Below are 15000 nucleotides of genomic sequence, written 5' to 3' on the forward strand. Positions count from 1 at the left end.
GTGTGTGTGTGTGTTCAGGGGCGGCCCCCAGCGCGCGAGCCCCGGTTATCAGGCGTGGGCAGATGAGGCAGAGTAAAGTGGTTTTTGGGGTCCTGGCTGCCTTGATAGATGCCAGCAGATAGAGTGCGGTCCGTCCGCACGGCTGCCGGTCTTAAATCAAATGAAATAGCGTCAAAACAAAAGTGCCCGGGCGAGAGAGGCACTTTAGATGGAGCGTACGATAGGACCCCTCTCTCTCCGCGAGTCAAGGTGACAGGGAACGCAATGGGAGGGATCACAGTGACGCGTACAGTAACACACACACACACACACACACACACGTACAGTCATGCAATAGCACAACACGTGAGCATGCACACACACACAGTCATGCAATAACACAATGACACGTGAGCGCGCACACACACACACGCGCACACACACACACACACACACACACACACACACACACACACACACACACACACAGAGGCCTAACGCGTGTCTCTTGTCTCTTCCCGGGTCATTGTGAATAAGAATGGGTCCTTAATGACTTGGCTGCTGACATGGAGGCGAGTAAAACGGTGAACGCACGGCGTGCACGGTGACGGGCGTGCATGGTGACGGGCGCGCGTCGTGCGGCGAGGCCGCTCCGGCGGTGATCTCCGGCAAGGCGGCGTGGAGAGACCCGCGGGGGGGTCTCTGTGCTGTCCGGCCGCCGGGGGGACGCGGGATAGAGAGGTGAACTCAGGGACGCTCGGCTGCCCCCCCCCCTCCTCCTCCTGCTCCTCCTGGACCCCCTGAGACCGCTCGCTCCGGGGATCGGGGCTGCCCCCTCCTCCTCCTCCTCCTGGGCCCCCGGTAATCCAACTTCTTCTTCTTCAAGAAGTACATCTAGGCGCCCCAGTAGCTCAGTGGGTTGGGGCGCGTACCATGTAAAGGCTAGTCCTTACCACAGCGGCGTGGGTTCGAATCCCGCCCACGCCCTTTGCTGCATGTCTTCCCCTCTCTCTCTCTCTCTCTCTCTCTCTCTCTCTCTCTCCCACCTTTCCTGTCTGTCACCTACACTGTCCTATAGCAAGAAAGAAGAAATGCCTTAAAATATATAAAAAAAATAAAAAAAATAAAATAAGTACTGTACTTCAACGATCCTCCCTTTTAAGCACCTATTGTATTTTAGATTGCTATTCTTGCACTTTGCCTTCAGCACTAGATTATGCTCTTAGTCACTTGTTTTAGAAAGGAGTTCTGGCAAGTAGTAGTACATTGGCTTTTCCTACATTAAATGCAATTATTGTTAGTCGCTTTGGATAAAAGCGTCTGCTAAATGACTGTAATATAATGTTATGTAATGTCGTGTGAGTCCAGTGTGTGTGTGTGTGTGTGTGTGTGTGCGCGCAATGGTCTGTGTGAGTCCAGTGTGTGTGTGTGTGTCCCTGTGTGTGTGTGCGCGCATGCAATGGTCGGTGTGAGTCCAGTGTGTGTGTGTGTGTGTCCGTGTGTGTGTGCGTGCGCAATGGTCGGTGTGAGTCCAGTGTGTGTGTGTGTGTGTGTGTGTGTGTGTGTGCCCACCTTGCAGAGCGAGCTGAGGTCGAAGCCGTAGGACTGGGCGTTGCGTGAGCCGGCGTTCATGTAGTTCCCGGTCATCAGAACCAGCTCCAGCAGGCGTCTGAAGGCGCGGCTCCTCCGCAGCTCCTCGCACGCCGCGCTGATCGCCAGAACCTCCGGGCGCAGGTTACTCACCTGCTCCTCGAACTGCAGCCGGAACAGGATGTGGTTGAGACGAGGGCGGAGGCGCTTCACACTGCTCATCTGAGGGAGGAGGAGAGAGGAGGAGAGGAGAAGAGAGGAGGAGAGGGGAGGAGAGGGGGAGAGGAGAGAGGAGGAGAGGAGAGAGGAAGAGAGGAGGAGAGGAGGAGAGGAGAGAGGAGGAGAGGAGAGGGGAGGAGAGAGGAGGAGAGGAGAGAGGAGGAGAGGAGGAGAGGAGAGAGGAGGAGAGAGGAGGAGAGGAGAGAGGAGGAGAGGAGAGAGGAGAGGGGAGAGGGGAGGAGAGGGAAGGAGAGAAAGGAGGAGCGGAGAGATGAGAGGGCAGGAGAGGAGGAGAGGGGAGGAGAGGAGGGGAGAGGTGAGGAGAGGAGAGGAGGAGAGAGGAGAGGAGGAGAGAGGAGGGAAGAGGTGGGGGGAGGAGAGGAGGAGAGAGGAGGGGAGAGGAGGGAAGAGGAGAGGTAGGAGAGAGGAGGGGAGGGGGGAGGGGAGAGGGGTGAGGAGAGGAGAGGAGGAAGAATAGAGAAAAGGGGAGATGAGAAATTTGAAGGAACATTCGATGGAGGGTAAATGGAGAGAAAGGAGGAGATAGAGATAGAGAGAGAGAGATAGAGAGAGAGAGAGATGGTGAGTCACCATATGTCCACCACCATTAGCCAAACCCTTTCTAGCCGGGGGATTTACACGGCATTAAAATACGACCGCTATTTACAACCCCCCCCCCCCCCCCAAAAGACTGGCCAGAGAAGCTGCCGGAAGGTTCCGGGTTTCGCCCCGTTCTCCGAGAGGAAACGCGCTTAGAGAGGCCGTCGATGGCCGCGCGGCCTTGCGTGACGTGACCGCCGTTTGAGGTTGGCTGGGCAGTGATAATAGATGTTGCCAGTGATCTGATTTGGGAATCAGGCCTGGCGAGTTAATTGCAGAGCGGCGGTCCGGGGGGCTGGGGGGGGGTATACAATAAGGCTGGGTTGGATTACAACTCATACACAATTAGAGCTAATTGGGAAATATTGCATTGGATCCGGTGCCTCTACAACCCGGGTCTTAGATAGCTTGTGTGCGTGTGTGTGTGTGTGTGTGTGTGTGTGTGTGTGAGTGGGATGGCTCTGAGGTATATGATGTCCCCCACCAAGGGTTTAATTATGGTTTCAGTGACGTTATCAAAGGACTGTACGTGTGCTTGTGTGTGTGTGTGTGTGTGTGCCTGTATGTGTGTCTGTGTGCCTGTGTGTGTGTGTGCCCGTATGTGTGTGTGTGCCTGTATGTGTGTGTGTGTGTTTGTGTGCGTGTGTGTGTGTGTGTGTAGGCTTCATCAGGCCCTGTTTTTCTCCGTCCTCTCCAGAATGTTCTTTAGTGATCCAGCACGTCTGTATCCATAGAGGTTGACTACTGTAACGTAAACAACAAACTCAAACTGTATCCTAAATCTTTGTGTGTGTGTGTGTCTGTGTGTGTGTCTGTGTGTGTGTGTGTGCAGGTAATGTACATGTACGTGCATGCATGTGCTCACGAACGTGTCCCAGAGTTGCGCTGACGCCCCAAATCAGCCCGGACAAAAACGCTTCAACTCCTGTGAGTAAATATCCTGTCAAGCTGCTTCTCTCTCTCTCTCCCTGCAGCCTGTCTCTCTCCCTCTCTCTCTCTCCCTGCAGCCTGTCTCTCTCCCTCTCTCTCTCTCCCTGCAGCCTGTCAACATGGCCGTCTCTCTCTCTCCCTGCAGCCTGTCAACATGGCCGTCTCTCTCTCTCCCTGCAGCCTGTCAACATGGGCGTCTCTCTCTCTCCCTGCAGCCTGTCAACATGGGCGTCTCTCTCTCTCCCTGCAGCCTGTCAACATGTCGTCTAATCCCAGATGAACCCCCGAGACAGACTGACTCAGAGCTCAGAGTCACACATTCAAAGGGGGATTAGCAGCAAAGTTTGTGAAACGGAACTTGAGGGTGTTGATATAGAGAATTATTCATTAGCCAGTTAGTGAGTCTTATTCATTAGTGATTAGCGAGTCTTCAGTTAACTGCTTGCAAAGTTTGTCAGGCTCTTCTGGGTTTATCCTCACTGATGGTAACATGTGACGAGGGGCAGCGGATGAGGTTGTTGTTCTGTTGTGTTGTTTTGTTTCCTGAAGGCCCTGAGCTTGAATATGAGCTGGCATACATACACTGGATTTGAAACATTTGTGGGGGAAAAAAGCCGTCTTTGAACCTTGTTTTGAGAAAACAGCGATCAAAGTTTCGGTGAGGATTTCGATACTCTTGAGTTTTTAATACTGAATATTTAAAGCAGTATTTGAATCAAACGATCAGAATATTTCAGTGACAGTAATACCCTAGGTAATTGCCATGGCACAGACTGACAATAACTAATATACTGCATAGATATTATAGATAATGATACTAATAAAGATAAATTAAATGATAATTAACTAGAAATGGTGCTCAGAATGCATTTCGTGTCTGTGTGCACGCACGTGCATGTGACCGTGACCTTCCCACAGCGAGATAAGGCTGTTTCAATTCATCAATTGACAATTAATCAGTGGGATTTTTGGCTCCTGAGCCCAAGTTGGCGAAGGCCCCCCCGTTTATTTTTACCCCGGAGAATTAAGCGGTCCCGAGTCAAAAAAAACGACTGGAGGTTGTGCAGTTGTGTTTTCATTTGTGGGTCCGGGCCATAATCCGGATCCACTCCAAAATGTAACGGGTTCCAAGTTGTCCCATGATGCATCCCACCACCGAGTTTCATAAAAATTGGTTTGGTAGTTCTTGTGTAATCGTAGTACAAAAAAAAAAAAAGGTGAATCGCTGGAGCGGTGGCCATGTTTGGGGCGGCCCCGTGGGGGCGGCCCCGTGATTCGGATCCGCTTCCAAATGTGCATGAGTTTCATTAAAATCGCTCCGGTAGGTTTCGTGTAATCCTGCTCGCAGACAAACACGCACGCACAAACGCTCTCACGCACACCGCCCGAAAACATCACCTCTCGGAGGTCAAAATATTATTGGTGAATCATGTGTTCTGATTGGTCAGTGTGCTGTGTGTATCTCCATATTGTGCCGCTGAACTGAACACTAATCAAAACACACCGTGGCATAAATCTCTCTCTCTCCCTACGGTCATCTCAGGTCAGCTGGTTTTCCACAACTTTGCAGAGTTGCATTTCTTGCGATAACTGACTTTGTAACCTGCGCCGAGTTGTGCTGACTGAATGAATTAGTGCGGCGGTTTGCATATCAAGTGTCGGCCGTTGGGAAAAACACAAGGGATGTGTGTGCTTCTCTGGATGGGAGTAACTGTGTGGGAGTCTGGGTGTGTAGCCTGCTCCCTGAACACCCTCTGGGTGTGTCTGCTACCTGAACACCCTCTGGGTGTGCAGTCTGCTCACTGAACGCTCTCTGGGTGTGTAGTCTGCTCCCTGAACACCCTCTGGGTGTGTAGTCTGCTCCCTGAACACCCTCTGGGTGTGTAGTCTGCTCCCTGAACACTCTCTGGGTGTGTAGTCTGCTCCCTGAACACCCTCTGGGTGTGTAGTCTGCTCCCTGAACACCCTCTGGGTGTGTAGTCTGCTCCCTGAACACTCTCTGGGTGTGTAGTCTGCTCCCTGAACACTCTCTGGGTGTGTAGTCTGCTCCCTGAACACCCTCTGGGTGTGTAGTCTGCTCCCTGAACACCCTCTGGGTCTGAACGCTCTCTGGGTGTGTAGTCTGGTTCTGAACACCCTCTGGGTGTGTAGTCTGCTACCTGAACACCCTCTGGGTGTGTAGTCTGGTTCTGAACACCCTCTGGGTGTGTAGTCTGGTTCTGAACACCCTCTGGGTGTGTAGTCTGGTTCTGAACACGCTCTGGGTGTGTAGTCTGCTCCCTGAACACCCTCTGGGTGTGTAGTCTGCTCCCTGAACACCCTCTGGGTGTGTAGTCTGCTCCCTGAACACCCTCTGGGTGTGTAGTCTGCTACCTGAACACCCTCTGGGTGTGTAGTCTGCTCCCTGAACGCTCTCTGGGTGTGTAGTCTGGTTCTGAACACACTCTGGGTGTGTAGTCTGCTCCCTGAACACCCTCTGGGTGTGTAGTCTGCTCCCTGAACACTCTCTGGGTGTGTAGTCTGGTTCTGAACACCCTCTGGGTGTGTATTCTGCTACCTGAACACCCTCTGGGTGTGTAGTCTGCTCCCTGAACGCTCTCTGGGTGTGTAGTCTGCTCCCTGAACACGCTCTGGGTGTGTAGTCTGCTCCCTGAACACTCTCTGGGTGTGTAGTCTGCTCCCTGAACACCCTCTGGGTGTGTAGTCTGCTACCTGAACACGCTCTGGGTGTGTAGTCTGCTCCCTGAACACCCTCTGGGTGTGTAGTCTGCTTCCTGAACACCCTCTGGGTGTGTAGTCTGCTCCCTGAACACACTCTGGGTGTGTAGTCTGCTCCCTGAACACTCTCTGGGTGTGTAGTCTGCTCCCTGAACACTCTCTGGGTGTGTAGTCTGGTTCTGAACACCCTCTGGGTGTGTAGTCTGCTCCCTGAACACCCTCTGGGTGTGTAGTCTGCTCCCTGAACACGCTCTGGGTGTGCCGTCTGCTCCCTGAACACTCTGGGTGTGCAGTCTGCTCGCTGGGCACTCTGGGAGGAAGCCTTGGCAGGAACGGTCAGCGTGAGGCCAGTTTCCTGTCAGCCTGTAGGCTCTACGCCACCGAGGTACGAGAGGCATGGTCACATGAAGCATGGTTGAGGGTGAACGCATCCGAGTGGCGAAACTGGAGAAGCGATGAGCGCAATTGTAGCCTAATGTCGTCGGTGTGATGTAATCAACTTCTCGGGGGCGCGGCGGTTTGTTTGTCTCAGACAGTGATGTCCTGAGATGGTCCTCCATTCTGAATCACTGAATCACTCTGAATCACTGAATCACTCTGAATCACTCTGAATCACTCAATCACTCAATCACTCTGAATCACTCTGAATCACTCTGAATCACGCTGAATCACGCTGAATCACTCTGAATCACTGAATCACTCTGAATCACTGAATCACTCTGAATCACTCTGAATCACTCTGAATCACTCTGAATCACTCTGAATCAATTCTACACAGGCTCCATGTTCCTCCCCTTTCAGCACAATGTCGGCCACGTTCCGATTCAGGTGAGCGACGCCAAAGTCTGTGGCGTTGGACACTCCTGCCGTCAACCGTAGGCCTGCAGCTCGATGTGTCTGACCTTGCCTGGGCTAGGCTGCTCTAGCTGACCTCCTGAGCGCTGTTTGACCCGGGCTAGGCTGCTCTAGCTGACCTCCTGAGCGCTGTTTGACCCGGGCTAGGCTGCTCTAGCTCACCTGAACGCTGTTTGACCCGGGCTAGGCTGCTCTAGCTGACCTGAGCGCTGTTTGACCCGGGCTAGGCTGCTCTAGCTGACCTGAGCGCTGTTTGACCCGGGCTAGGCTGCTCTAGCTGACCTCCTGAGCGCTGTTTGACCCGGGCTAGGCTGCTCTAGCTGACCTGAGCGCTGTTTGACCCGGGCTAGGCTGCTCTAGCTGACCTGAGCGCTGTTTGACCCGGGCTAGGCTGCTCTAGCTGACCTCCTGAGCGCTGTTTGACCCGGGCTAGGCTGCTCTAGCTGACGTCCTGAGCGCTGTTTGACCTGGGCTAGGCTGCTCTAGCTGACCTCCTGAGCGCTGTTTGACCCGGGGAAGCAGCGCAGAGAGAAGTGTCTAAGCTCACGATCCAGCCTCATGTGAAAGCTGGTTAACATTCAGGCGTCGGCGTCACTGACAACCCTATCAATAAGTCCACTGGCCTCCCATCATTTCATATTGTCATTTTATTAGGTAGTAACTGTCCGATATTACCGGCGCATATTTCTTTATTGAACAATGAGGAACGATCGCAATCAGTGGTTGAATAAGTCAGCGAGCTGACAGGACACCTCCACTCCAGACACACCCCCGGTCACAAGTCCACCAATTAGGATCCAAAGACGGCTTCCTTCTCCGTGCCGATCGTTGGCATATGCAAATGACTCCTGTTGGGATGATGTTCCCACAGCAGCCCTGGTTCATCGGGGGTCTCGACCCCCCACGGGATTTTATACACAATTCACTTCTATGTGGTTTCAAATTGATTTTTTTTATTGCCAGGTGTGAAGAAGGCTACTTGAGGGGTTTGAAACACAACGGAAAAAAACGGTTAAAGGTACCCAATGTAGTTTTTGACCACTAGTATGCGCTCTAGAGCAAATTTGAGAAGGTGGTGCCCGAAAATCGCGTACTACGTCACTGCGTCAATACGCGGAGTACATAATAGTGACGTTTCACACATCTTTGTTGTTTTCAAAACATTAGCTCAATATCATTTTGCGAAGAAATTAAAAGGTAGGAAAGACGTGATTCAAGTGATTCAACATGTTTATTAGACTACAAGGAACCATATAATCGAGGAATTTAGAAAATAAACAAAGAACGGATTGTTTTGATTCACGTTTCGTTGGGTACCTTTAACGGTAGGTCCTGAGCAAGACCGTGATCGAAATATTGTAGAAGCACACGTGTTCTGCCCTACTCTTCTCTTCAGTCTATGTATGGTCTAATGCAGTGGTTTCAAAAGGGAGTGTGTGCACCCCTAGGGGTAAGTTGGAGTACTGCAGGGGCTAAGTGCGACTTTTTAAAAATGTTAATTGAAAAATATATGCTAAAATAATAATATTTAAATAATAATAATAACATTTTAATCCTAAACATCAGTTTGATAAACCACATTTTATATTCAATAATCTGCACAACATCAGCTAAAGCACTCGAGGCTTCAGGCGTTGTCTTTGCTCGTAGCTAAACCAGCTCAGTGGCCTTGTGGGTAGAGTGTCCGCCCTGAGCCCTGGGAGGTCGGGAGTTCGATCCCCGGCCGAGTCATACCAAAGACTATAAAAATGGGACCCATTGCCTCCCTGCTTGGCACTCAGCATCAAGGGTTGGCATTGGGGGGCTACATCACCATGATTCCCGAGCGCGGCGCCGCTGCTGCTCACCGCTCCCCCAGGAGGTGGGTCGAATGCGGAGAACAAATTTCAGGTGTGTGACAATCATTGGGACTTTAACCTTTAACCTAAAGCCAAAAAGCCATTCACCACAGCTGGAGACTTGTTAGGCCTGCTTCTAACCACTGCTGTATTGGCCGAGACCAATGCTGGACAAAACACAGCATATATAAATGAAAAACTGCCTTTTGTGAAATGTTGGATTTCAAACATTTGGAATGTAGCATTGGTGTTTTTCAGTTACAAGGTTGCCGTTTAAACCAGACACTGTTAGCGCTGTATTGTACACACTGCCCCCGGGTGGAACACAGCACAGCAGATAAGACGCAGGAAACGCAGAACACAAACTATTCTGCAGTGAAAACTTCGCTGGAAATATAACCTTGACTGCTGTAAAACAAACCTCGTGGGGATAATATGTTGCATGTTATTGAGTCAACAGTAGGGTGAGTTCTGTTCCATACATTTTTTAAGGGGGTAAATTACTGGAAAATGTTTGAGATCCACCGGTCTAATCTGTAGCTGTCCATCGGTCTTGCAACTGTCTGCCTCGCTCTACTCTTCACTCATCTCTCTGCAGTCAATAAAGAATAAAAAATAAAAGTTTTATAGACTTTGAGACAGTCATCCAGCTTTTCCTGTGTGTGTGTGTGTGTGTGTGTGTGTGTGTGTGTGTTCACGTGTTCACGCCCCCAGGGACCCTGATCCTCCACTCACACTCAGCAAACAAACGATGAAGAGGAGGTGGGATGAAGAGGGGGGTACCTGCACAATCACAAACGAAGAATTCCCTTTGAACCTCCGAGGTTTCGCTGGAGCGGGAACGCAAGCCCCCCGACCCTCCACGCGTGCACGGAGAAGGCTGAGCTTAGCGAAAAAACTCTCGCTGGTGCGACCCCCCCCCCTCCCCTTCGCCCCCCTCTCTCTGGTGCGACCCCCCCCTCCCCTTCGCCCCCCTCCTCTCCCCCCTCTCTCTGGTGCGACACGGAGCCCGGTCGCTCTCTTTCATCTCCCGACCACCGTCTCCTCCCCTCCTCCCTCCCTCCGTCTCTCCCTCCCTCTCCTGCCGCCTACGACGAGAACGACGGCGAACGGAGCGGGCGCCATCGCTCTGTGTGCACTTCGGCCGCCCCCCCCGCGGTGCTGCGTTTCACTCGGCCGTGGCGCCACTAGCAAATTGTGAGGTAAATGTCAAAATGGGGCCTGAGGAGAGGACGACAACGCTCACCTCGGCGCGTTACGAATATTGCGGATATATACACGATATCCGCGGTTATCCGCGTCCGCGGGTGGGTAGGCCAATAAAAATCAACATTGTGATTAATTTCGGGTGGATTTGTCAGTTATATTCGTATTTAATAACTACTATAATCATATATATTATATTATAACGACCGCGAGAAAGCGTGAGACCTGCCAGCAGCTCACTCAAATACCCTCGACCACTTCGTCAACACAGATCCTGCGAAAGCGAGCCTATCATCTTTCAATTGTTTAAGTCAAGAAAATGTGCCTATATGAAAAGCGAATGAGCACGGTCATAATTTAAATGTAAATACAATGACTTCCTGTTTGGCAGGTTGGGTGCGGGTCTCTACATTTTAGAAGATAATTTGGTCGGGTGGGTGGCGGGTGTATGATTGATGAGTGCACGCGTATTCGGATCTCTAACATGCCTGTGTGTGAGTGCTTGCATACAGTGTGTGTGTGTGTGTGTGTGCCTGTGTGTGAGTGCTTGCATACAGTGTGTGTGTGTGTGTGTGTGTGTGTCACTCACCACCACTCCGAACTGCTCGGGCTCAGACAGGCTTGCGTACTCGTTCCTGTACTTGGCCAGGGTGTTGAGCTGCTCCTGCTCAGGGAGGTGCTTGGCCAGGTTCTGAACACAGAACACATCATCATCAACACGGTAGCAACCCGACTGTGTGTGTGTGTGTGTGTGTGTGTGTGTGTGTGTGTGTGTGTGTGTGTGCGTGTGTGTGTGTGTGTACCTGGATCATGGGTTCAGTTAGTTTCTCCTCGTCCACTTCCAAGATCATGAGCCGGATCTCCTGGTACGGCATCCGGAATGAACCCAGGAAGATAGCTGGACACACACACACACACACACACACACACACACACACACATACGCACACACACACACACACACACACACACACACACACACACAAACACACACACATACGCGCACACACACACACACACACACACACACACACACACACACACACACACACACACATACGCGCACACACACACACACACACACACAAACACACACACACACACACACACATACGCATATGTGCACACACACACACACACACACACACAAGCATGAAGGGGAATAGAGGAGTAAAACTCATTAAAATGTAGCTCAGTCAAGTTCCTTGTGAGATTTACTGTAGTACACAGTGCTATCTGAATGCACTTAGGTCAGTTTGTGTGTGTGTGTGTGTGTGTGTGTGCGCGCGCACCTGTGTGTGTCAGAGAGGGGGGAGAGAGAGCGAGAGAGCGAGAGAGCGAGAGAGCGAGAGAGAGAGCGCGTGAGAGAGCGAGGGAGAGAGATAGAGCGCGCGCGCGTGAGAGAGATAGAGCGAGAGAGAGCGAGAGGGAGAGAGAGCGCCGTCCCAGTGGTGCGTGAACCCGCGACGCGCGGCTTTGTTAACGGATGTAAACAGATGCGTCCGATAGCCGCCGCAATCAGAGGGGGATCTGGAGACCGAAATAGAGGCGGCCCCCCGGTGCCCCGCTAGCGCCACGCTGACAAGGGCCCCCGGTGGAACATGGCCCCCGGTGGAACACGACCCCCGGTGGAACACGGCACAGCAGATAAGACGCAGGAAACGCAGAACACAAACTATTCTGCAGTGAAAACTTGGCTGGAAATATAACCTTGACTGCTGTAAAACAAACCTCGTGGGGATAATATGTTGCATGTTAATGAGTCAACAGTAGTGTGAGTTCTGTTCCATACAGGCCTACGAAAACTAAGAGAAGCACAAAATAACTACCGCTGGCGCTCCGCCACCCTCCTTCGCCAACGCTAGCGCTCCCACGGACTCGCACTGTCTTTGGCACGGGCACGCACAAACACACGCATATACCCACACACGCACACGCACGCACGCACACACCCACACACACACACATACAGTACATACACAGGCACTCAACACGGACACACATACACAGACAAAGGCACACACACACACACACGTGCGCACACACACACACACACACACAGGCACTCAACACGGACACACATACACACACACGGGCACACACACACACACGCACGTACTGAAAACCCTTGCGCAGAAAAGCAATGTCAAACGATGAAGAGATACTCACAGACACACACACGCTCACACGCGCACACACACACAAGCGCACATTATCTCCGTGTGGAAATGGCGGTTGAGAGTGTGGGATTAATGAGGACCCTGGGCTGAGCTGATCTCTGACGCACCTCATTGGCTCGTATCAAGCGGGGCATGTGACCTTTGTTTGAAGTAATAAAGGAAAATTGGTGTAATCAGCCGAGTCAAAGTGATAAATTATGCAGAGCGGAAATTATAGAGCGAAACCGTCACAAGGGGAACAGTGTGTGTGTGTGAGTGTGTGTGTGTGTGTGTGTGTGTGTGTGTGTGTGTGTGTGTGAGTGTGTGGATGGATGCTGAAATATCAGTGAATAAGAAACACGTCTTATTACAGAAAATGTAAAGGTGGATTCTACACTGAGAAAGTATACAAGCTGGATCTTTTTCTACATGTACACGCGTGCACACACACACGGAGACACACACACATGCACACAAACACACACGCACACACAGACACATGCACGCACACATACAGTACACACACACTCTCTCCATCCTTCCCACTTCATTCTCTTGTGTGTGCTGTGATCACAGGCGATAATATTGCTGGAAAATTGGTGCCATAATTCGAAACTGCAAACAAAAAAATTGAAAGATTGAAACTAATTATTTTAAAAGCTTGAAAAACGTTTTGTAATACTGAAAGAAAGTTTTGAAGGCTTTCCAAGTTTTGAAGCCTTTCAATGTTTTGAAAGGCTGAAAAAAGATTGGAAATTATTTGTACTGGAGTTTTCCTTCTTCGCTACTTTAGCACTCGTCTTTGAGTGCATCTCCAAGACATTTTCAGAGTTTTGAATATGGCACTATTATCCCGTGTAACCGGGCGTCACGTTTTGGAAACTCTGAAAGATCGGTTTGAAACTCTGAAGATAGATTTGAAACTTTGAAAGCTGGGTTTAAAACTGTGAAAAAGATGGTCTGGAAAACAAACAGAAAAAACGGATGGGATTGACAGACTGACAAGCCGGGAGGCCAAGGACACTTCGACATGTTGTCAGGAAATGCCAGGATTCAAACCGCCGACACCTGCGATCATTGGACGACCCTGCTCTACCTCCTGAGCTACAGATCCGCCGCCCAAATCTAACCTCGAGTCTGAAACAGGAGAAGGTACCAGTGCTGTTGAAAACATCATGCCTTGTCCCAGTAACCATTCAAAAATATGAACTTTCAACTCCGAAATGAGCCAGTGTAATACTAGCTATGTCTAGCTAGATAAAGTTGGCTAAGCTAGCTAACATAGCAGCTTGAAAATACTTAATTCATACTTTTTTAGAAAATAATGATAATTTACAGAATGTCCAATGTACCTTGTAGCCTAGAGGGCAGCTGGACAGCGCCTCTCCCAGCTAGTCAGTCTGTCAATCCAATATGTTTTGTTCAGGCCATCTTTTTAAGATTAAGAGTTTCAAACCCAGCATTCAGCGTTTACAAACCCAGCTTTCAAAGTTTCCAATCCAGCTTTCAGCGTTTCAAACCCAGCTTTCAAAGTTTCCAATCCAGCATTCAGAGTTTCTTTCAGTTTCAAACCGATCTTTCAGAGTTTCAAACCGATCTTTCAGTTTCAAACCGATCTTTCAGAGTTTCAAACCGATCTTTCAGTTTCAAACCGATCTTTCAGAGTTTCAAACCGATCTTTCAGTTTCAAACCGATCTTTCAGAGTTTCAAACCGATCTTTCAGAGTTTCAAACCGATCTTTCAGTTTCAAACCGATCTTTCAGAGTTTCAAATCCAGCTTCAGAGTTTCAAACCGATCTTTCAGTTTCAAACCGATCTTTCAGAGTTTCAAATCCAGCTTCAGAGTTTCAAACCGATCTTTCAGTTTCAAACCGATCTTTCAGAGTTTCAAATCCAGCTTCAGAGTTTCAAATCCAGCTTCAGAGTTTCAAACCGATCTTTCAGAGTTTCCAAACGTGACTGGGACGCAGGCAGCCTGGTGACGCAGCGTTACGGCTGTGTGGGAAAACCTCTGAAAAGTAGGACTTGAACGGTTGTAGCTGAGCTCTGAACAAATAGAAAATGCAAGATTTGCCCTTTCAAACCTCGCGTTCCAACGTTTTAAAACTTGTTTTTCCAACATGCGCACCAGTTTTCAGATCGCCTCAGGTTTCAAACCCGGTTACACGGGAGAATAGTGCCTAATTCAAAACTCCGAAAATGTCTTAGAGAAACACAGAAAGACTTCTGCAGTAGTGAAGGAAAACTCTAATACAAATATTTTTTGCAGAGATTCAAATCTTTTTTTTCCCAGCCTTTCAAAACTTTGTGTAAGCCTTCCAAACTTAGTTTCAATATTGCTGAACATTTCTCAAGCTTTCAAACAAGGAGTTTCAACCATTAAATTTTCTTTCTTTGCAGTTTCAAATGTTTTCTTTGCAGCGATTTGATATAATATTCCCACTCCTGTCTGCAATTCATCTCCTCATAACATGCGTCATTGCTGAGAACCGCCTGATCCTTCTTTAGGCTTTCACTCTTCTCTTCATCTAACAAAGAATATGTGTGTGTGTGTGTTTGTGTACTGTAGGTGTGTGCATGCATGTGTGTGTGTGTGTGTGTGTTTCATATCAGTGCTGCAGACAGGAGCCCAGGTGTACCGGATGGCTCAGGTTCATTAAGTCCCCGCCCCTCTCTGCGGTGCATTCAATCCACTTCCTCGTCCTGTCCTCATTACACGGCGCTCGTTACCGGCGCGCCGGCGCTCCCCGCGCTCACCGCCGCGCTCGGCGCCTTTCAGCGGCGCCACGACTGCGTGACGAGACACGGGGAGAGTGGATCAGCACAGGAAGGCGCGGGGGGGGGGGGGGTAGAGAAGAGAGAGGGAGGAGGATGAGAGAGAGAGGGGGGGGCAGGGAGAGAGAGA

General features: G+C 50.3%; 1 protein-coding gene across 1 annotated transcript in view; it reads right to left on the reverse strand.

Moving 5' to 3' along the window:
* Positions 1 to 15000, reverse strand: part of LOC311315847 (protein diaphanous homolog 3-like) — a gene marked incomplete at both ends in the record, with an annotated part of 177342 nt that overhangs the window by 17658 nt on the left and 144684 nt on the right. Inside the window, 3 exons of the mRNA XM_084446546.1 lie at positions 1552 to 1791; positions 10525 to 10626; positions 10739 to 10833. Coding sequence (XP_084302672.1) covers positions 1552 to 1791; positions 10525 to 10626; positions 10739 to 10833 — 437 coding nt within the window. The remainder of the gene's footprint in view (positions 1 to 1551; positions 1792 to 10524; positions 10627 to 10738; positions 10834 to 15000) is intronic.

Source organism: Borostomias antarcticus, assembly GCF_949987555.1.
Source record: "Borostomias antarcticus genome assembly, chromosome: 12".
Classification (NCBI taxonomy): domain Eukaryota; kingdom Metazoa; phylum Chordata; class Actinopteri; order Stomiiformes; family Stomiidae; genus Borostomias; species Borostomias antarcticus.